The 23,837-nt window shown below is 43.2% G+C and overlaps 1 protein-coding gene across 1 annotated transcript; it reads left to right on the top strand.

Moving 5' to 3' along the window:
* The first annotated feature begins 269 nt into the window (after positions 1 to 269).
* LOC124151024 (sulfotransferase 1C2-like) lies at positions 270 to 23,120 on the top strand. Its single transcript, XM_048395857.1, has 5 exons — positions 270 to 344; positions 18,226 to 18,406; positions 19,547 to 19,867; positions 22,066 to 22,070; positions 22,983 to 23,120. The coding sequence occupies exons 1-5, from the start codon at positions 270 to 272 to the stop codon at positions 23,118 to 23,120; spliced, it is 720 nt and encodes a 239-aa protein (XP_048251814.1).
* Positions 23,121 to 23,837: the final 717 nt, after the last annotated feature.

Raw genomic sequence — 23,837 nt, forward strand, 5'->3', positions numbered from 1 at the left:
CCGACCACGCTATTTCTAACCGAGGCATGTCGGGATCAAAAGAGGATGACCCACTGCTGGGCGAGTCGATGCGGCATGGTGATAGGGGCCGTGCGGAAACTAGTGGAGGAGAGGAACGCCTAGTCCTGCACCATGACCGTGGAATATATTTATTTTATGAAAAAATAATAATCTAGAAATGCATACAAAAGCAAGTCTAATGAACGCCTCTCGTCTGGGAAACGCTGTACGTTATGTAACGGAGCACTAGAAGACCGCCGGGAAATTTGATGGCGTCGAAGACAGTCTTCCAACAGAGGAAGCGACGCCGTTTCGGTCTCCTGAAGGGCAAGTCGCCCTCTCAGGTAAGGGGCACCGCACGCCGGACAAAAGACCTCGGGGACGTTTAGCGGGAATCTAGGTAACGACCTAAAACGGAGAGAGCACGATCCATGGATTGTTGCAAAGCAACATGGCAACGGGACGATCCGTACAGCCAACCCGAGTTCAAAAACAACTGGAGTCTTGCAGTAGACACACAGCGGCTGTCGTAACCACCTTTGGTATCTGCTCCGTGTCTGAGATACCACATGGGCCACTAATGGGGCATTAAAAGTGGATGAAATAGGCGTATGGTGCACAATTCGACACGACGGCAGCCCATACTCCATCTCCAGAAAGTCAAAAAATTTGACAGACGCTGTGAGTTGTATTGGCAAGCTAAGGTTGGCCCGCGTTATCCATAATTCCATGATGCTAAAGGGGCCGTTCGGGATAATGCAGTCTGCGCACAGGTAAGGAACAGGTATTGTGAACGGAAATACTCCGCCAATATTGTCACCTGTTCCAACGTCGCATCGTCCATTTGTCGAAGTTCAATTAGGCAGGGTAATAAACCTGCCAAGTACAAAACTACCCTCCAAAATGGAAGCGCGCGGAAAAATATCGGACAGCTGATAGTCGTGTAGGAGCGCGGACCTTCAGCTAGACGAGCCGAATGGCCTCGTATGGTGTCCGCTAGTGGCTGGTCAACTACCAAGACCTTATCATAAGCTAACCATTGGAAATAGGTAGTGTTATAGAGGGCATCCATGATCAAAAAGTTTAACACGGAGAAAAGGAGCAAGAGAAGAAATAGTAAAAAATCTCAACGACGGAGCTTAACTGTATCTCAACAATAAAATCCTTTACAAGGTAAAGAGCCAAATAGCACAAAGACACATAGCACAAAGACACCCTGTACAATGTGATAGACAAAAGTGAAAAAACAACGTCTCACCGATACCAATGAAAGAAGCGACGAGAGTGGGGTCGATTGTAGGGTTGTAGGGGCCTTAAATACTAGTATACCCCACCGACTATGATGCTGAAGGTGACAAGTGGCCTGTCGTTAAAAGGCTGGGATATAACAAAGACAATAAATTATGAAGTAATACGTGCCATAATATCCTATTTGGGCAACGAAAACCATTATCATTATTTCAAGGCAGCTGGCCAAAGTGGAGAGGTCAACAGGGCTTTTAAGAAACCTCAGAGGAGCTGATCTCGATGTTAATCATGTCAGAGGTAACGGAAAAGCGACTCCGCAATGTTGAAGTACCATAAAAACACCTGTCGTGGAAGGAAGGAATCGTTTTAAACGAAACGCCATTAGCCAACTTACATAAATTTTTCCCGAAATATATATAGATTGTGTCGGGGGTTGAATTTGCAAATTGTGACAATCAAACAGTAAATAATAAGTGAGGAATACCCGCTGAATACGAAAATTAGTTAAAGGATTTCCAGCCGTTAACGTGAGGTCTCGGGGACAAAGATAGAATTGTGAGACCATAATTTCATGACAAGCAAAGGAATTTGTCAAATATAAAACCAGTGACGTAACCGGTCGATTGACTTTTTTATTCTTCGAAAAAGCAAAATGAATACCAGAAATACTGTCGATATGATCAGAAAAAACATCCATGGAAATAGTGGATTTAATCAACGACATAAATGAAGGAGGGGGATAATTTGGATAGGGTGAAGTTGGATGTGTTTTCCAAATTGGCAAACCGTCAGTTGGGGAGCCTGCTGTAAGTAAGGTCAATGCAAAAAATAAGCGTCGAACTTTAATCCATAAGAAAAGAACGATTATTAAGAGAAATAGGGATGACCCGCGGGTATGCTTGCCGTTAAGTGATATGGGTTGGTTAAATCCCCATCTAAAGCTTAAGGTGGGAGGGAATCCATCCAATTACCATCAATTAAATTATCCGAAATGACCTGTGCCTTTTTCATACGTTGAGAAATAAGGCGTAAATCAACTTGAAATTCTGTGTCCTTTCTACGAATTTCATCGAAAACTTTATCATCAATTAATAAATGTGGGATCTCAAAAGCGGAATCTTTCAGAAGGTAAAAGCGGCGTTAAACCCAACTCACTCTCACTCACTCTTTCAGAAGGGGCTGTAAACTATCAATGTTTTTTTAAGATGGATGCATTAAAAAAATCCGATAAAAGTAAAAGATTAGGTGGGTATAATTTTGAAGCAGTTGACTTTTTCTCACATTTATGAATTCTCATGTCTATGTCGAATTCATCCAGTTTCAACGCACAGTAACAAGGAATTTTAAATATACAAATCTGACAAGCTGGACGCTTCTCAATGCGACCCTTGCACGTTAGTATTATGGTTTTTATGCCAGTTAAAAGAATTGTGCCTGGTTCAATTTCGAGAGCCATTGAACGTAGCCCATTTAATCGGAATTTTGTATCACACAAGGATTTAATTTCTTGTGTGTCTTTAGTAAACAAAGCAAGTGCGCATGTGAGCGATGTTTTTGGTTTCGGACTGTGAAAAATTGGACAGTGTTTTTCGTGTTCACCATAACATGTTTGAAAATCCCTAGCCGAAAATTCAATATACTGATCTTTAGCTTCCGAAACAGCCAGATAATCTGGTAAATTCATAACCTGAGTGACATGTGTACTTGATTGATTAAATGGTAAGCCAAAAGAATTTATTCGATATACATCAAGGAGAGTAGAATGAGTCTGGATAGGAACAATAAGCGAAATTAAAATTGAATTTGAATTCCGGGAACAGTGAACAGTGCGTTCCCGATAATAATAACCTGGATCCTTATGTGCAACGTGAAACAACGGGTATTCTGCATTGAGACGTTTTTGAATCATTTTTAACGCTCTCTTTACTTCCGAAACTGGGATTAAAGATGGACTCAATCGTTGATTAACTAACTGTTGAATGCCTAAATACATTTCATCAATTTCTTGTCTAATAGTTGTTAGGAACGTGAGGCGATCTAACAAGATTTTCATTGTGATAAAAATAAATCTCTCCACATCTTGTATTTGTTTAGTGACAAGTATAATATCTTTATGGTTTGTTTCAATACCCGCGAGAGCGGATGAGATGCGTTCATTTGTTTTAGTTATAAATGACGACATCTGACGAACTTGGACTTGAAAAGCACGAGAAGTATTAGCAGCATGCAACGGCAATTGTTTAACATACCGCGCCAGTCGTTCAACATCCTCGACTGTAGCAGTACCAAACAGCGAACGACTTATTGATCCAATAAAAGGAAGTATCGCTCGTTTAGTGCGGGAATCCTTGTGAAAAATGTTAATATGGGGAATTAACAGGTTAATGTCTTTATGGACATTTGTCCAATACGCGAACAACTCTCGTTCGGCCTTTTCTATATATCCATCCATCGCCGAAACGGTATAACAGGCCAAAGTATATGTGGAACAAAAGTCTCGATATCTTGATCTATTGCCCATTCCATCTAAATCAGGCAATTTATATTGAAAGATATGAATCCATTTATTCTGGGAAATGTCGATTCGTGACATATGTACGAAGACAACTCCCCATGGAAGTCGGAGTTCCGTATGCACGGAATTAACCCGATTCTGGATGCTAACCAACGCGATGACAATGAATAAGACCCATACTGGTCGGAGGAGGCCTCTGGATTCTAAAATTCAAAGAAATAAGTGTATAAACATAATTATTAACTTCAAACTAAATATCATAGATCACTCATGTTTTGTAAGAAAAGGTTTCAATGTCTTGTGAAACCTAGTAACTGTTTGACTGTATTCGTCTCGAATCTTCACCTCGCTGACTGTATCTTAGAAGTATGATAACAATTGTCACAAGTAGGTAATATATAATCTCACACTGGGAACCGTGCGAGTAAGCAACATCCAACAATTGTGAACTTCCTTTACAGTATCAACATTTATCATCACAACATTATTTATTGTCTCGTTTTTGTCTTTCAGGTCACATGACTGTATTCAGTTCACATGACTGTATCTCAAATCTCATCATCGTATATCACTTCACTGTATTTGTAACCGTATTGTATAACCATGCGACCCGTAGTCGTCATGTCACGTTTATTGTAACTCATTTGTATTCTCGTATATACACACAAAGCGAACTTGCTTTATAGTGGCCTTCGAAATACATGTGCAGCCAGAATCATCTCGTAGAAGGAGTATATAACCATGCGACCCGTAGTCGTCATTTCTTTATATTGTAACTCATTTGTATTCACGTGGCCCGCGAAATACATGTCCGGCCATAACCCATGAACATGATTTTTATTCTTCAATATCAACCAACACATCTCTGTAAATAATCCAAGTATTCGGAGTATTCAAAACACAATATTTGACAATTACAATACACATTTTCAACATATATGCACGTTTGTATTTTCCTATAACCTTGTGACAATTGAATCATCTTAACACCGTAGTAAATGATCTATAGCATGTATCGATATGAGCCGTGCTCCATGCATATAGCATCATGTAATTCTAAACCTGAAAACATATGCAAAAATCAATATTAGAGGGTACCGTCTCCAACACGAAGTCTGCAGTGTCTGAACTAAAAAGGAAACGAAATATAACAATTAATCTGAAACATTATTCGACAAATATAGTCAGATATATTCTAACGTTTTCGCTTCTTTTTTAATGACTTCTGGATCATGTAATCACGAATCAATCCTTGAGGGATATTAGATTCGGGTTCCCATGTAGCTTCCTGTAAAGTGAAATTTTCCCAGTGAATCTTGTAGTACTTTTCTCCATTCACTATTTTATGCGCTAAGATTCGTTTTACTATGAAAACGTCACCCTCCTGTAAATCAAAATCGGGATTCTGTGCCTGCTTGGGGGTTAGTGTCTGAGGGGTCGGGGTGGTCATCTCCGTATGATTGTTGTCAGATTGAGACGGAATCGTTTGGTTGTCCGTAGCAACAACTGGGATTGGGTTAGTTGGTTAATCTTTCGGGTTGACAAACCGTTTAAGCCGGTTCGCGTGGACAGGAACTTTCAGGACTTTGTGATCATTACAACGGCGTAACTTATAGGTGAAATGTGGCAGTTCATCCGCAATGTAAAAAGGTCCTTGGAATATCTGGCCTAGCTTTTTACATTTCCCAACAGCACGTGCCGTGGAATGAAGCCATACCTTATCTCCGAGCTGGAAAATGGGATTTGAGGTGTTCCTGTCATAGTAATATTTCGCTTTGTTGTGAGCCTTTTTGTAAATTGGTACGCGCCAATTTTCTAGTAACGTCTATATGATGTAAAATGACATCAAGCCGTTGCTTAATTGTTTGTGGTAGGGGTTCAAATGATTGTAATTCAATATCAACGGGTACTGAGCATTCTTGACCAAACAGGAGAAAGTAGGGGGAAAACCCAGTACTCTGCGTTGCCGGGCTAGTGTTATAGGCAAACATCACACTAGGGAGAAGCTCATCCCAATTGTCCTGGTTATCATTGATAAACATGCGGAGCGTTTGCACGATAAACGAATTTTAGTCTTTCACAAGCTCCGTTAGTTTGTTGGTGATAACTACTAGTTTTCAATGGTTTGATCCCCAATATTGAACACACCGCTGTAAAAAGTTTGCTGGTAAAGGAAGTGCCATTATCAGTCAATAACACTCTGGGAATCCCATAAACGCAAATGTATTTTGAGTAGAATGTCTTGGCTACTTCCACAGCCTCCAACGTGGAAATCGGAATAGCCACGCTCCATCGGGAAAATGCGCAAGTTAACAGAAAAAAACATACCTATGACCTGCTTTTGTGGGTGGTAACGGCCCTAGGAAGTCAGCTTGAACACGATCAAAAAATTTACCAGGGACTGGTAATGGTTCTAATGGGGCAGGTCTCTTGTGAAAGTCACGTTTATTTGTTTGACAGGCAGTACATGACAAAATATACTGCTTTATGTCCTCCAGCATATGATGCCAATATTACGTCTGTCTAATAGCATTGAATGTTCTGTCAATACCAACATGTCCAGCCAACAAGTTGTCATGGTATGCTTGTAAAACATGTTTTACCAACGACTGAGGTATCACCAGTTGACGAATGATTCTGTCTTTCCTGTGGCCCCGGCCGGGCGGCGCATATAAGTGGTACAATATGTCATTGTCAAGGATAAAATCCTTGCTTTGTAACAATAATGTACGTGTGGCCTTGTCATCAGTAGAAAAGGTTTGAGACTTAATGCAATCAATCAGCGCCCGTAGTTTATGGTCGTCATATTGCCTCTGTGCTATGGAGTAATCTCCTAGGGGGTCGGACGATACACTGAGAGGGTCGTCAATTGTGGAGGCATCATACAACTCTGATGTTACATCTGTTGCCGGCACAATCGATATTTGGTCGCCGTGGTCATTGGACGTGGCGATATCATTGTTTGTACTGTTCGTACCAGTAGCAAACAAATAGGGGACATCTGAAAGTGGGTCATCTAACTCTGGTGGGCATTCTGGGTAAGGCAATCTGGACAAGAAATCTGCGTTACCCAAGTTTTTGCCTGGTCGATACTGAACTGTGAACGTGTAATCACTCAATAAGAGTGACCAGCGGCTCAGTCTGGCTGAGCGGTCCTTATTGTCTTTCAAATACTGTAAAGCTCTGTGATCTGTCACTACAGTAAATGGGGCATGTGTCAAATATACGTTGAAATGTTTGATACCTGACACTACTGCTAAACATTCTTTTTCTGTAATACCATAGTTTTTCTCTGTTTTTGACAGAGCACGACCACTGTCGGCTATTACCACGTCCCTGTTACTGGCATCCTTTTGACCGAGCAAATATCCTAGAGCGTCATCACTAGCATCTGTGTATGGGATAAATGGTTTTTCAAAATCTGGGAATGCTAAGATTGGTGGTTTTAGCAAAGCAGATTTGAGGGTTTGAAATGCCTGTTCTTGTGCTTCCGTCCAAACAAATTTTGTATCCTTTTGCAACAATGAATGTAAAGGAGCTGCTACTTTGGAGAAACTTTGAATGACGCGACGATAAAATCCTACCATCCCGAGGAAACTTTTAACGTCTTTTGGCGTTGTTGGCGTCGGAAACGAAGCTGTCACGCTAGTTTTTTCAGGGTCTACTTGTACTCCACTATTTGAAAAAATATGTCCCAAGTAAGCAACTGACAGTTTAGCAAATTGGCATTTTGATGGCTTCGCTTTCAAATTTGCGTTGCGTAGGCACAAAAATACTTCTTCCAAAGCTGCCAAATGTGTCTCAAAATCCGAGGAGAAGCACAAAACATCATCTAAATAGCACATTGTTTTACGCCAATTTAGATTGCGGAAAACGTCATTGATCAGTCTTTGAAATGTTGCTGGGGCAGAGGCCAGACCAAAGGCCATACGATTGAAGTGATAGGTACCACTAGCTGTCACAAATGCACTTTTGGGTTTACTTTCTTCATTCAGCACTAACTGCCAATAACCCGCTGCCAGATCTATGGTTGTGTAATATTTTGCATGTGCTGTGCCCAAAACATCAAGAACATCTTCTAATCTCGGCATTGGGAATACTATCGGCAATGAGCACGAATTCACAACTCTGTAGTCGATGGCTAGACGCCATGATGGAGGAGAACCCTTAGCCTGTTTCTTAGGCACCATAACAACTGGAGAAGCCCAGGGGCTATCATGATCTTGTTCACATATGCGTAAGTCTACCAACTCCTGAACTTGACGATCTATCTCTGCACGCATAGCAGGATTTGTACGGTAAAATCGTTGCCTAACGGGTGGGGCATCTCCTGTAGCAATATCATGTTGCACTGAATCATTTAACCCAATTTCTGAGAGATTAATGGCAAAACAGTCGCGATACCTGGCTATCAACTGACCTATTTGTGCTTGTTGCTCCTGTGACAAGCAGGATGAAGAAAAATCAATATTCAACTCACTTAATCTCGCGTCTATTTCTGACTGAGAGGGAGGGTTCCGATTCGGAGGGGGAATGTGACTGTAGAGGTGTAATTTCATCGGAGTGTACCAAAGTGAAATGCGCAACTTCATGACCTTTTGGAATGTCCACAGCAAAATCGTTAGTGTTAATGATTTGGTACACGCTTTTCCCTGAACTTGCCGAAACAAGACAACGAGCACCAAAAACCTGATGTGTTTCCGATAGAACTGGGTTAGGTTCACATATGCCTACCTGATCAGACGGGGAGCAACCCATGTAAACTGGGAAAATGATTTCAGACTGAGGGGGAATTGTGAATGCCTGCAGTGCTCGAACTGGGATGGTTTCCTGCTCTACCATCTGTGGATGGGGATCCGATACTGGGGGTGGGATATCATTGTTTGCCCAAATGGGAACAACTGTTGAGCCATTATGAAGCGACAAAGTGCAAGATTGGAAATTTAAGACAGCATCTTTCTGAATCAGAAAATCTAATCCTAAAAACATTGGTGACGTTAACTCTGCAACTATTTGAAAGCGTTGTTCCATGTGGGAATCACCAATAGTGATGGGAAGTAAAACTTGTCCTAATACTGGCACAATATGTTGACATATTCCTTGAAGAGAGGTCACATCAGACTTTTGAATGGGGATTTCTTTCCACAGACCCGAGTCATAAAAAACTTCCCGACTTAAAATACTAATAGAAGCGCCTGAATCCACAATTGTAGAAACTAATTGTTCTCCCAAAATAACATGAATCCTATGCTTGTTGTCATTTTTTGAAGTGACTTGTAAAACAGGCGATTGAGGACGACTGTAACTTGGTAAAATAATAACCGGCGACTCACGCGAGTGCAAGTTAGTGGGGTCAAAAACATGCTCAGCACAGTGGCAAGGTGGCCTGCGTGGTCGTGAATTTAATTGCTATCTGCTTTGAGGAGCTCCTGACTGCAACAGGGCATTACAAACACGTTGCAAATGTCCCACTCTCTGACAATTATGACACCTTACATAACGTGCGGGACATCTATCAGGGTGAGAGAAATCATACTCACCACCGCATCTGTAACAGGGGCGTGCCCGAGCCATGGTCCGTCCAGTGTTGTACTGTGTGCGTTGAGGAGGGGGCTGGCGTCTCTGCTGGTGTGGTCCGTCCGGATAACGAGAGTGGCTGGAACTGCTGTCGGGGAGGCTGCCACGGCCGAGTTGTATACCTAGAGGACTGTCTGGGGGGTTGGGAATATCGATTCTGTCGTGACTGGAAGGTATTAATCTGGGACGACGATGGTGCGAGCTTTGCCGAGAGTGTAGCAATCTGGTCTCTCAGAGTATCAATTGCCAACTTGACACCTGTATTTTCTGCAATTTGAGGGATTATGGATCGAGCCAAACGTGCAAACGAAACAGCTTCGTTCAGAGCCGTCGGCTGTTTCATTAGCACGTGTTGCCTTGTACCGTCATCCAGTCCCCGAACAAATGCATCCATCAAGTCCATGTCAGTCTTACCCAATAGGCTAGCTGTTTGGGTCAAATCCGCTAAATACGTGTCTATAGGTTCAGTTGGGGATAACCTACGACTCACGAAAGATTCTAGAAGGGCCAACCGGTCAGTTGGGTGGACGTACTTGTCCCTGAATAATTTCTCTACCTCATCGAAAATGATTATATCTTCCCCTAGCGATGGTATAAGATCTTTGTACCAGAGATACGCAGAGTCCTTCCAAATTAGTGGAAAAACTTCTACTTTCTGTGCGTCAGTCCACTTTTTAAAGTTTCCAAAATGAAGGAAACGGTCAAGCCATTCCGCAGCATGAGTCGTGTCTTTGCCAGTGAAATGTTCAGGCATAAAGGTCGAATCTCCCATATTGAAGTCAGGGGGTGGATTTTGTGCTTCGGGGCCTGAGGACGAACTTAATGAGGAAACGTCAGGGAGAACACAAGCGTACTGATGTAAAAGCTCGTCGGTAGAGGGTGATAAGTCCAAACTATGTTCAGAAATAGGGGGAGAGGGTTCCTGGGGAGGAGGGGGCGGTGGGGGTGGTTGGGAGGGCGGTTGAGTTATGGGAATCGGGGGGAATTCGAGAAAATCGTACCAGTAAGGAGGCGAGTTGGGGCAAGACGGTCACTTGACGGAGATGGATCAGAATTTGGTGTATGAGACATTACCAGACATTACCAGCCATTACACCATGTAAGTCCAGAATACCCTATCCATGCGTCAAAGTTGAAACCGTACCTTCAAACGTAAGTCTGGGTGGGAAGACGGAATTGAAGGATGGGAACGACAATGCGAAAAACAAAGAATGGGATCGTCCTAAACATTTTGTTCAAGAGAAAACCCGCATACTCCACCATGTCGTAACTGCCTTTGGGCGTCCAGTGCGACCCTGCTACAGTTACTAAATGTATTGCCGTTCCTGGTCCCTGTGGTCAATTAAGCCAGGCCATTGCCCTCGCCTTGTCCACCACGGCTCGGCTCTGTCAAGGAGTGATTGGTCTAATGACCCTTACTCCAAGTTGTCTCTATCAGCATTCACACCCGCATAATAAAGAAACGCAACACCAGTGTATACTCACATAGTTTTACTTACTCTCAGCCGGTCTATCAATACAGGACAGGATCAGACTGGCCAGGCTCGTCACTAGCTGGTGGAAACTTAGAACGATCGGGATTCGACTCGATCGATTGCAAACCGCGCTCTCCTCTCCTAATGTTGAGGGTATCCTTTTATAGTGTTCGAGCCTGGCCTGTCCTTGTCACATGTCTCAATACCTCCATTTGATTCGTTACAAGTTTAGATCTGACCATGAACTCATGTGTGTCGTAATCGGAAAAATACAAAAGCCTACGTGCCAGATTGCTCATCTCTCTATTGATTTTGTGACTCGCTCCGAAGCTCCAAATGAATTATGCCTTGAAATTCCCCCATTAACTCATGGACGATAGCCAGAGACCAATCCAATGATAAATGTGAAATGTCCAGAATACACTTGTGATAAATGTGAAATGTCTTTTCTCTATTGATTCCTTTCCCACTAAAAGTTCTGTCACAAACTATATCTAATGCAACTCCTCATTGCAGCTATAATGGTTCTATTTGTTATCATTAGTTTCTGAGATGCATTTTTAACCTTATAACACCAGTAATACAGAACAACACTCCAATCCACACTAAGTTGCAACAATCAAATGACACTAGCAACGGTACTAAACCCCCTAAGTGACTTACCAACCTTTAAAGCACTAGGCATACATCTAATCAAAACAGGCCTACTTGGCCGCATTTAAAAAAAGGTACAACAAACAAGCTGCCAATAACCCCTTAAATTCTAAACCTATACAGACACAAACTCCATTAAGTGCCCCCCCCCCCCCCCCCCCCCCCCCTCCCGAGTGGGACGAGTCAAAATTTACTACCCGGGTACCCATCCTGCTATTACCCGACCCTACCCGGGTACCCGTTATAGATCTCAGCTAGGGATATGTACAAACTGTCCGATTGGGTAATGTTTGACCGTAGCCCCGGCAAATGTAATTAGATACAGGTATAAAACGATCTGGTCATGCATATGCACTGATGATTACTCATGCATGGAGTTTTATCTTTTTTCAAACATATAAAAGTCAGAAGGAATGCGTGCATAGCCAGAAAGAAATGGGAACATTAGTGACTTGTAGTGTGACCATAGAGTTTTGGATAAGTTTTGTCATTAAACAATATATCACGTGACTAACCACGTGTCCGAGTAGTCCTGTGGGTACCCGGGTCCTGCTCAGTACCCACCCGACCCGAGTACCCGAGATAGCTGTCCCAGCCCTATGACAAAGGTTATCAAAGTCCAAATCTGAAGTTAGGTGAAGAGTATTTTGTGTAAAATGCACGTGACAGCGCAGCAACAGAGGAATGATCAGGTGAGTTACCAAACAAAACATCCATCAGATGATTAACCGAAAATACGTTGATTGATTAATCACTGTTGCACGGTGGATTTGTCCAAAGTAAGAATTTACATGTGTAGGTTCACTGAAGCAGGCGGAACACACACTTATCGATCTGGGCGTTTAATGCCGATGTAAAAACCAACATACTTTGCTCAAAGGATTAACCGATAATACGTTGATTGATTGCTAATTGTTATCTACGTCAATTGATGGATTTCCTTAAAGAACCGTGGACATTATGAACATTGTTGTCTCGTGGGCTATTTCAGCTGACTAACGAGACTTGACATCCATGTGAAACACCTAAAACAAACATACGTGATCAGTTGAGAAACGAACACGAGGTATAATATTCAAAAACGATATATATGATTTAAAATATTGGATTGTTACAAAGACACGGGACATCGAACAAGTTTCTTTGTACAGCTGCATAGGTATAGTGTTCCCTTTTGTGGATATTTACGGATACATTCCCCGAACAAGGTAACTGCCTGATATTATAAGGGTAATAATCCTTATAATACTCGCTTTTAACTGCCCTCCTTCGTCCATCTTCCCGAGGCAGAGTTAACTGACTTTAAAAGTCCAGTTTCCACCCTTGCCGAACTAGGCTGGAATTCCTGGGCACCATCGTAGCGCCACCAGTGGCTCTTACCAGTTATGCCCCTTTTAAGCCTCTCCTATGGACCAATCAGATTCCACCTCTCTCATCACTTGCGTTTGCTTCACACAAAATGGTGGCGCCGAGTCAGGACGATCTGATCGATAATCAAGATCTATATTGTGACAAAACGGGTCTTACATCGCGAAATGCATCAAATCACGTGAGCACCTTGATTAAAAACATGAAAAGATTTGGAAAATATCTGCTAACAACGAGTTAGTGGTGCACATGCTTTGCAAATCCTGCAATCGACCGAAATCTGCACGACAGTTTACGAACCGGATTTCGATTTCGGTGCGCGATTTCGATTGGACTATGCATAGACTCGTTAGTCCAGCCAAAATGTAACTCCATAATTCCAGCCTAGTTCGGCAAGGGTGGAAACTGGACTTTTATAGTCAGATAACTCTCTTGCCTCGGGAAGATGGCCCCTCCAGTGTTCACGATACTATGAGGACCAGAAGTCAGTCATCACCCATTCTCCTTGATAGGCTGATGGCCTTGATAGGCCTAGGCCTGTCCAGTTGGACAGATTCCCTTAGTAACCAGAAACCTCCAGCCCAAGGTCTTCAAAGTCCTTGGATATGAATGTTGTGAGATACCTAAAATTGTTTGAAACAAATAAATACTGAGCTACTGTCAGAGAAATTAGCAATACGGCTGATGTTAACCTCAGCGAGCATGTCCCCAGAACTCAGGCTTTCTGATGTACCGTGACTAAAAGATACACGTACTTGATTACTTCAGCCACACTGTTACCAAAGAGGTTCATCTTCTATAACAATATAAGTCTCTTGCAACATATTATTATCTGCATTTTGATTTTTCAAAAACATTCATACTTCTCCAATAATCCAGCAAACCATTCTGGTCTTATTGTAAAGCATTTACCTGAACAGTTGTGGATACAATCCTTTGAACCACTAAAACACTGAGCATTACAAAAAATAACTTTTGCATTTCATATTTGAGTAAAACATACTTATTCTCAAACAAGTCAATATGAAAACAAAAGGATTTTCACACCGCTTTAGCGTTGATCTTGACCTTCAAATTAAAAGTTAAACAGCTCACATGCACATATTATAATCTTCAGATACTTATAAGGGGGCACGGGTGGCCCAGTCGTCTAAGGCGCCGCAACTCGCTGTGCAGAGTTGCGTCCCTTGGGCTCGTCAGAAACCTATGATTGTGGGTTCGAATCCCGGTTCACCCCGATTATGTTTCTAGGTTTGTCAGCACCATACCCGTGCTCGTGGGTTTCACCGAAGTTGTAAACGTCTGAGACCTGCATCACTTCGGGCTTTCCTCCCACCTTAAGGTGACACGCCGTGATATTCCCGGGATACTGTTAAAAGCGGGTCAAACCCAACTCACTCACTCACACAGATACTAATAACATGATATCATCTGCTCCTCATATTTATAACAGTATGATGATTTCATGTCAGCTTCTTTTCCAAGCTGTTTACTTGCTGGAATGAGGTCACAAGTACAGTTCACATATCACTGCTTATTACAGACGCCAGTCTGATCCTTGCTTGAGGTTATACGCCTTTCAACATGAAATAAGTTATATTACCCAGTAATCCAGCATACCATTTCTGTTGTCAAATATTAACGTTAAACTGAAGCGTGTAAAATACATGTATAAAATAATGTTTTCAATCGGGGCACCAAAGAGAACCACAAAAGATGCTTTAGCCAAAGTCTGTGCTGAAAGTGTACCTCTTGTATTTAATATTCTCACACTTCATAATTCATTGATATTGAATCCCAAATGAAAAGTTAAACAGCTTACATGTGCATATAATAATCTTCAGACACTAATAAGTTATTTTCCTAATATCATCGGCACCTATTCATAACAATATTATGCTATTATGGCAGCCTCTTTAACATGCTGATAGACCTCTGATGTCACAGAAAAATAATCCTCATAAACATGTCAATATGAAGAAATAGTGAAACAAAAGAAAGGCTTTAGCCAATATAGTGATTTTATGTTTTTTACTTGTGTCACTAAGTAAAGTCCCCCCTCATAACATGCAGTCCTGAGGATTGTCATATTAAGGGCGGTACTGAACCCCGTATATGAACAATTTCCCTTGATGAACCGAACTTTCTTCTTGTCCTGCCAAGCCTGTGACATCACTGGCTGTAGGAGGGTTTTTTGGCCTCTTCCTGCTTTGGAAGATCTTCTCTGACATAGCAAGGTGTCTCTTTCAGATGTCATCAGGCGATGATAGGTCTAGGTGTAGTTTGAGGTGACGTTGATGGCCGTCCAAGTCTTTAGCAGTTCTCAATGGTAGGCATTTTACTCACATTAAGCTTCCCTGTCACAAAGTTTGACAACACATCGGTCGCGTTTTCATCTGATTTTCTCTTTGATTCCCCCCAATCAGTAGATTGAATTCCCTTTGGTAGCGTTCATACTCTAACATCTCACTTTGAAGGCTTGATAAAGGAGTGAGAACAGTTGAAACGGTTTTCGTTGCAGCATACATGTCTCTTTCCAAGTCGGATTCAGATATTCACAGTTCAGCTATGTCACTATGCATAAACTCTAATCTCCATGGTTTCAATCGTCAGTTGCTCGCGATTCTTTCGTATCTCCTTGTAGAGTGTATGAAGGGTAATTCCACCCTGTTCGATATTTCCGTCCGCCACGTGGCCGAGTTACCCAAGTCCGATATCGATGTATCGTGTTGAAGCAGTGATCTGTCTCTTTGACTGTTCGAGTCGCTCAGCTTCAGCATTGTTACTGTGTCCTGATCTCTGCTGACTGGACCGCCTCCGAGGTCTTGTGGTAGAGCGTCCGCCCGGAAAGCGGAAGGTCCGGGTTTCGATCCCCGACCGGTTCATCCCAAAAGACGTTAAAAGATGATACTTGTTGTTATCCTGTCTAGCGCTCGGCATTAAGGGACTAAAACCAGGACTGGTCGGTTCGGAGTCAGTATACTGTGTCTGAGTGGGGTATTCATGTTAAACTGCGGCATGGAATCTCAGTGAGCTAGCCATATAAATCGACATCAGTCCGGACTAGTACAAGCAGCCACACACACACGTGCATGCACGTCGCTATATAAGTGCAATAATCTTGGACGCGACTTTAAACCCAATTTCACCTAACCTCTGCTGGTGACTGTGTTTCCCCAATTGCGTGTGCATTGAGGCTGTTTCCACTAGGGCTGGGACGAGTCCAAATTATCTACCCGGATACCCACCCCACTATTACCCGACCCTGCCCGGTACCCGCTGATGGTCTCAAGAGATAGGTACAAATATCCGATTGTGAATAATTTGACCGTAGACCTGGCAAAATGTATATAGATACTCATAGAAAACGATCTGGTCATGCACACACTGAAGTTTTACCTCTATTCAAACATTTAAAGTCAGAAAGAAATGCAAACATTAGTCACTTATATTGTGACCGTGGAAGTTCTAGATATACGTTGCCATTAAACAACATATCCCGTAACTTACCACGGGTCCGTGTAGTCCTGTGGGTATCCGAATCCTACTGAGGAACCACCCCACCCAAATACCCGAGTTCCCCGTCCCAGCCCTCATTCCCACACCAGCCGTACGATACCGTGCCGCTAGCCTTAGTGTAACATCCGGGTCCCCAGAAATCACCTCAACTCAGAGTAAATATAAACCAGGGACTCCGAACTTCGTATATTTATATGTGTTGGCCAACTCACACACTGAACGGATAATGAAATATGACCTATTAAAATAATAAACCCCTCATTTTAGTGGTGCTGTATTATGTTCAATCGTTAATTATGTCTCTTAACGTAAGGGTACGGACAATTAGACGAAACAGCCCGTCAGTTAGCCCTGTTCGTGGACTTTCAATTTAAGTCACCGCTCAATACAGGTTTCTCTAATAAAACACAAGGTTAGTCTTAAATTCGGCATATTAGAAGACTAATGAAGTTTGCGCTATCCCATGTATCGCACAATAAAACACTGCAGGGAGAATATACCTTGAGGGGCAAATGTTGTCTCATGACACGGTGACAAGGAAGACATTTTATGAAATTAACAGCTAAATGTTTACTTACATCAGGACCCCGTTCCACAAGTGGGCGAAGTTACGATCACCTTAGCGCTACCACCGTTTGAGGAACGGACGCCTGTTATTAAAAGCTAACCTCACATTTTAATGCTTGAATAACCTCAACTGTTTTCTACTGTAATCTACTGTACAATATCGTTCAATTATGTTGTGAATTGCTGTTTTTGAATTGGTCTAATATGCGACTTGGTCGTAAGAGGCAATTTAATGGATGGTGGCGTGTCACCAAATCCCGATGTAGATCGTTGCCTTTTGGCCCCCCCCCCCCCCCCCCCCCCCACACACACACACACACACACACACACCGCCACCCTTCCCCACCGTGATATTGCGACTTCACCCATTGTACCAACGTATGGAATGGAACCCGGGTCTTAGGCTTCACGAACGCTTCGGCGAACGCTTTAACCACTCGGCTACTCCGCGTCGCTTCGAAATATCATCAGATCTCCCTCTGTTGTGATATTTAAGGCACTCACTGGTTTGTCTCGTCCAGACTCGATTATTTACAGACCGCCGTCATCATATGTCATATGGCTAGAATATTGCTAGAGTACAGCACTAAAGAACAAACAAATCAAACAAACAAAACAAACGGATGTATCGAACAATCTGATGTCGAACTTATTCTCAGGTTCTTTTGATTTTGACACAACGATGATCGACTGCACTGTGAAACATCTGTCTATTAACGGGCTAGATACAAGGTGTTACTAATTGTTAAACTTTACATGTAAGACACGTGAGACCGAAATGTAAGAATTCACCAATTCCCATTGCTGGTCGTGAGGGGTCAGGTGGTAGAGTATGTGCCTTCCTATCCGGTGGCGTGTCTTGCTGCTGAGATTTTAATCACTGTTTTGCCTGTTTCATATTCGTAGGGTTCTTTTCCAGATCATCACTCACAGACCCTCAAACATTTCTTCGTGAACCTACCCGTGAAGATTCCGGGGTAGAATAGGTCTTCAGCAACCCATGCTTGCCGTAAAAGGTGACTGTGCTTGTCGTAAAAGGCGACTAACGGGATCGGGTGGTCAGGCTCGCTGACTTGGTTGATGCATGTCATCGATCCCAATTGCGTGGATCGATGCTCATGATATTAATCACTGGATTGTCTGGTCCAGACTCGATTATTTACAGACCGCCGTCATATAGCTGGAGTATTGCTGAGTGTGGCGTTAAACAACAAACCAACCAACCAACTTCGTGAACTTTTACATGCAGTAGACCTCTGACGAGCTACACTACTGTGCATTAATACCCCCTCTCTGTGACAGTTGAGGATGTCAATCGTAAAGATCCCGGATGCTGGCGGAGACAACATCACTTTCCTCGAAGTGGATGGTCATCTGTACCCAAAAGGCGATGTTGATCATCCCGTTGAAGTTGCGGTCAAAGGCATGCGCGACCTCCCCATCAGAGAGGATGACGTCTTTGTCTGCGCGTATCCTAAATGTGGTGAGCAGTAGAGAAATAACTTCTATTTTCCATTGCTATGATTTCTATTAGAGGCAGAATAGGCAGGGTTGTTTGAATTCTTCATGAAAAATAGGACAGGAGTATCTAATTATTTTGTTTTAATGACATCCATCAAGTTCCACGTGTGTGAGTGAAACCTTGAAGATTTTTTAACGTATGTGACAATATAATTCTTTCGGTAATGAAGTCGCACAGTGATTTTACAGCCATTTCCCTGAGCGCTCAAACAGAAACAAATATTATAAAGTATTTGACCAATGTGCTTAACATTTGTAGGATAATATTCACAAAGGTGAGTGGGTGGGTTATGTTTCAGGATTTCAGTTCAATTACAGGGGCTTTATGTGATAAGAAGGTAAAGCATTACAAGGTGAAGGTGAAATTGGGTTTAACGTCGCGTCCAAGACCCATAGCGACGTGCATGCACGTGTGTGTGTGTGAGTGGCTGCTTGTACTAGTCCGGACTGATGCCGATTTATAGTGCTAGCCCACTGAGATACCATGCCGCAGTTTAACAGGAATACCCCACTCAGATACAGTATACTGACTCCGAGCCGACCAGTCCTTGTTTTAGCCCCTTAATGCCGAGCGCCAGACAGGGTAACAACAAGTACCACCTTTTAACGTCTTTTGGTATGACGCGGCCTGGGATCGAACGCCGGACCTTCCGGTCTCCGGGTGGACGCTCTACCACTAGACCACGGAGGCGGTCGTAAAGCATTACAAAGGTATTTTACCACTTTGGCGAAACATTCTAGCATTGGGCAGTGGTGCTGACCGCTGAAGGTTGGACTAAAACCACTGTCGATGCAGCAGATCCAGACATACCCTTACACCTGTCTCTCTTCTATATACACGGGGCAGTGGGGTAGCCTGGAGGTTAAGGTGTTCGCCCCTCTCGACGAAGGTCCAGGTTCGATTCCAACATGGGTTCAATGTGTGAAGCCGGTTTTGGTGCCCCCTTTCCCACCGTGATATTGCGACTTCACTCATTGTACCCAGTGTGGAATGAAACCCCGGTCTCCGGCTTGACGAAAGCTTCGGCGAACGCTTTATCCACTTGGCTACTACTCCTCCCTTCAAAATATCAACTGATCTCTCTCTGTTGTGATATTCCAGGCACTCACTGGGTGTGGGAAATGGCCCGACTTCTCCTGTCGAGCGACACAGAGGCTGTTGTTAATAAGGAAAAAATTATGTTAGAGGCCTCCGGAAATGACGTCCTAGAGAAGTCCCCGTCCCCGCGCATTTTAAACACGCATTGCCTTGTCGAGCAGCTGCCACGTGGTGTGTTTGAGAAGAAGTGCAAAATCATCTACATTCTTCGAAACCCCAAGGACATGGCAGTGTCGTACTTCCACCACCACAAGAAACTTACCCATGTTTATGACTATCATGGGAAATGGGAAAATTATTTCCCTTTACTGCTGGATGGGAAAGGTTAGAACTATTAAGAGTGAGTGAGTACGTGAATGTTGGTTTATGCCGCAGTCATCTCCTCTCCAGACAGACAAATTACTGACTGATGGTACGGGGCCAGATTTTCGAAACGATTTCAGCCTAACATTATGCTAAAGCTAACGTAAGGAAATCGTAGACTGCTGAAGCATATTTTCGAAACTATCGTAGCCCTAAGATATCGTAAGAATCCCCGTGACGTCATTTGAAAAAACCCCCTTCTTTTTCAATCCCCAACACAAATGAGCTTTGTCAGAGTTATTTGACAGGTATTGTACCTTTGTAGGATCACACAGACCACAATAACTCAGACAACCAAGCATACAATGTAACATCAACATCGTCCTGAATCGCCCTTGTCTGTCCGAAATCCTTAAGTGAGTGAGTGAGTCTGGTTTTACGCCGCTTTTAGCATTATTCCAGCAATGGGCGGGCGGACCCCAGAATGGGCTTCACATATTGTACCAATGTCGGGAAACGAACCCGAGTCTTCGGCGTGACGATCCAACGCTTTAACCACTAGGCCCCCCGAAATCCTTAATGGGATGACCCATATATAATAATAGTTTCGCAGATCGATGCTTCGGGAAACAATGTGAGTGAGTCAGTATGGTTTTACGCCTCTTTTAGCAATATTCCAGCAATATCACGGCGGAGGAAACCAGAAATGGGCTTCACACATTGTACCCATGTCGGGAATCGAACCCGGGTCTTCGGCGCGACGAGCGAACGCTTTAACCACTAGGCTACCCGACCGCCCCTGGAAACACAGTGAGTTGCGCCGTAGATTTCCTCGAGTATCCTGTGTAGAATTTCGGTGACTGATTTGATTTGTCAAATTAGCGATATTTTAATGGCTAGTATGACACCAAAAATGTTCTTTAGTAAATGTATTACCACTGTATCTCCTTACAATTCAGTTGACTTCGGGCCTTTTTCACATACCTGAAGGACTGGGCTGCCATTGGGACAACCCATCCCGAGTTGCCGACCTTGACCCTAGTGTATGAAGAGTGAGTGAGTGAGTATGGTTTTACGCCGCTTTTAGCAATATTCCAGCAATATCACGGCGGGGGACACCAGAAATGGGCTTCACACATTGTACCCATGTCGGGAATCGAACCCGGGTCTTCGGCGTGACGAGCCAACGCTTTAACCACTAGGCCCCTAGTAGTGTATGAAGATCTAAAAGAGGTAACAGTTCACTTCAATGATGCTCTATTTGTTATTGCATTGTGCAATGTCTGTTGGGGCGTGTGTGGTGGTGTAAAAGATATGCATTGGGTCTGTTCGCATTGGACATCACGTGTTTCGGTACAATAATGAGAGGGAGACGTTTTAGATGGTTGCATTTGCTTCGTAGACCGGTGCTAAGTCGACAAACCTGCGAATGTCAAAGTAAGCTCAGTGTCATTTTTGCCCTTTATTTATATAATCTCCCGTGCAAGAACTGTCCCGAAAACACGCCTGTCGTTGGATCAGCACTTCATGCTTATCATTCCACTTGGCTACTAATTATAATGACAACTTCGAATGTCCACACATTAATTGATTAACTTGTATTAATTGTATTGTATTATGTGTCATGTGGATTCGAACCAACGAAGATGAGTTTCTGGGGAGGCCAAAGGGGCGCATTCCTTCACTGCAGAGTTCGGCGCCTTTGACGAATTGGTCACACGTGCGCCATTGACCGGGGATGTTTCATGAAATATACAACAAGAGTGTTTTTTTGGGGGGGTGAATATATCTATTTATTATTGTCTTAATGTCATCCTTTATTTCATCTATTTTAGGATCCACTTTCCGGTATAAGAAAGTTAGCCAAGTATCTGAATGCTGAGAAATCAGAGGAATTCTACCTTAAAGTAAAAGAGTATTTTTGTTTTTTTTATAAACGTTTTTATTGTTCCCAGAGTTGTAGATTAATACAGTATTCCGTCAAAGACTTATTTCGGATTGCATAGAATGGCACAATACACTCTTTAGAAAATTAAAGGGTTGGAAACAAACATTGTCCTATTTCAAACCAACACGGTTGCAACACACAGTCAGACTCAAACATGGCATGTATCAACAGAGAGCACGTGTAAAGTAAAAGAGTTGACGAGTTTCAACAAAATGAAGGAAGCGAAAGGCAAATTCTATAAAGCATCTGACGGTTCAGCTGTTATGTACAGAAAAGGTGAGTACATTTGCCAGCACTTGGGCCATTAATGGTCCACTTGGATCATTAATGTAATGACTTTAACTGATAAGGTGGTTGTCAAGGGAAGTGGAGTACCCACTGATAGAGATTCGTACTTTTCCTGTTCTAATACTTACGATAAAGATAACGCTAAGATCCTGTTGGGAACCTTTTCTGACCTGGGCCCTCTTCCACAAAGCCTTCTTGGGTCTTTGACGATGCCCGTGTGTTCCCACTGTCAATGTGACCTTAGGGAGATATAATACTCAACAAAAACGAGAAATGCAAAACGATACAGGAATATCATGTAATTTTGAGGTCCAAATCATATCATCATTGGTACATTGGCCTAGACGCAGCGAAGAAAATATGCAGTTGACAAACGTGCAAAGTCGTCATTGCCACTTGCGCAATCGGCAACGAAAATATGAAGAAAATGTCTATAAATTAAATATGCAGTGTTTTCGTTTACCTGCCCTCTTTATCTGGGCGATTACACAGCAGCAATCATAAACTGCACCGTGGTGAAGCAGAACGTTTAGAAACGGGTGCATGCAGGTCGGCAAAGCCAGGGCGTTTCATGTACCCCCAAACTACGAGACTTTGGAATCGTTACGGTTACGGTTACCAGCAAGAGACAACGCATGACTTTTCCAGTTCCGGTTTACCACGCGTGACCTTCACAGCCGAGGACTGCTACATCTACGTTCGACACCTTCGCCAACCTCAACTACACTGCGTTGCATATCAGCCCAGTCGGTTACGAACCGTGAGACAGGTATTCGTGCCAAGGTTTATTCGAGGTGTTATTCTGACGAACCAACATCGTCGACTACGAAGGCAGTGGTGTCTATGGCCTCACCTGCAATGGACAACTGTAGTTGTCATGTTGTTGCCTCCGTTTTGCAGATGGAATATGTCGAAGGATACTTCAAGATGAAGCTTTGGCACCTAACTGCATACAGGATCGATCGAGGTAGCGTGGTGGTGTGGGCGGCAGTCTCGCACAATGGCAAGACAATCTGGTTCCCGTTCAAGGCAACTTAGCTGAACAACAGCGTAGAGGCGAAAGTCTACAGCCACACGTTACTCTATGTATACAGAAAGTCAACGCCGTCTTCCAGCACGATGCCAGAACACACACAGCACAACCGACATCGACATACCTAACAACATTCAAGTCCTGCCCTGGACCTCTCGATCACAAGATTTGAACATCATCGATTTATCTCATCATTTATGGGATGCGTTGGACAGATGGGTTCGACAGCGTCATCCACAGACTCTGTCACAGGGGATACTTCAGCAAGAGTGGGCCCTGGGCCTCTCAAACACAAGATTTGAACATCATCGACATTTATGGGATGAGTTGGACAGACGGGTTCGACAGAGTCATCCACAGACTCTGTCACAGCGGATACTTCAGCACGAGTGGGCCCTGGGCCTCTCAAACACAAGATTTGAACATCATCGACATTTATGGGATGAGTTGGACAGACGGGTTCGACAGCGTCATCCACTGACTCTTTCACAGCGGATACTTCAGCACGAGTGGGCCATCATTCCCCAAGGTCCGAATCGTACCCTCATTACTTTCATGAGCAGGAGATGTCTTGACCTTTGATTTTTAACATGACTCGTCAGCGACGAGTGTCAACTGTGGTATCGTGTGTAATATGTGACGATTCACCTGCTTTCCGTTGATGCGTGACATGAATCCAGACATGTGCATTTGCGTTAGGTTTTTTTAGGGAGTGTATAATC

Source organism: Haliotis rufescens, unplaced genomic scaffold (assembly GCF_023055435.1).
Source record: "Haliotis rufescens isolate VD_foot unplaced genomic scaffold, xgHalRufe1.0.p SCAF_15, whole genome shotgun sequence".
NCBI lineage: Eukaryota > Metazoa > Mollusca > Gastropoda > Lepetellida > Haliotidae > Haliotis > Haliotis rufescens.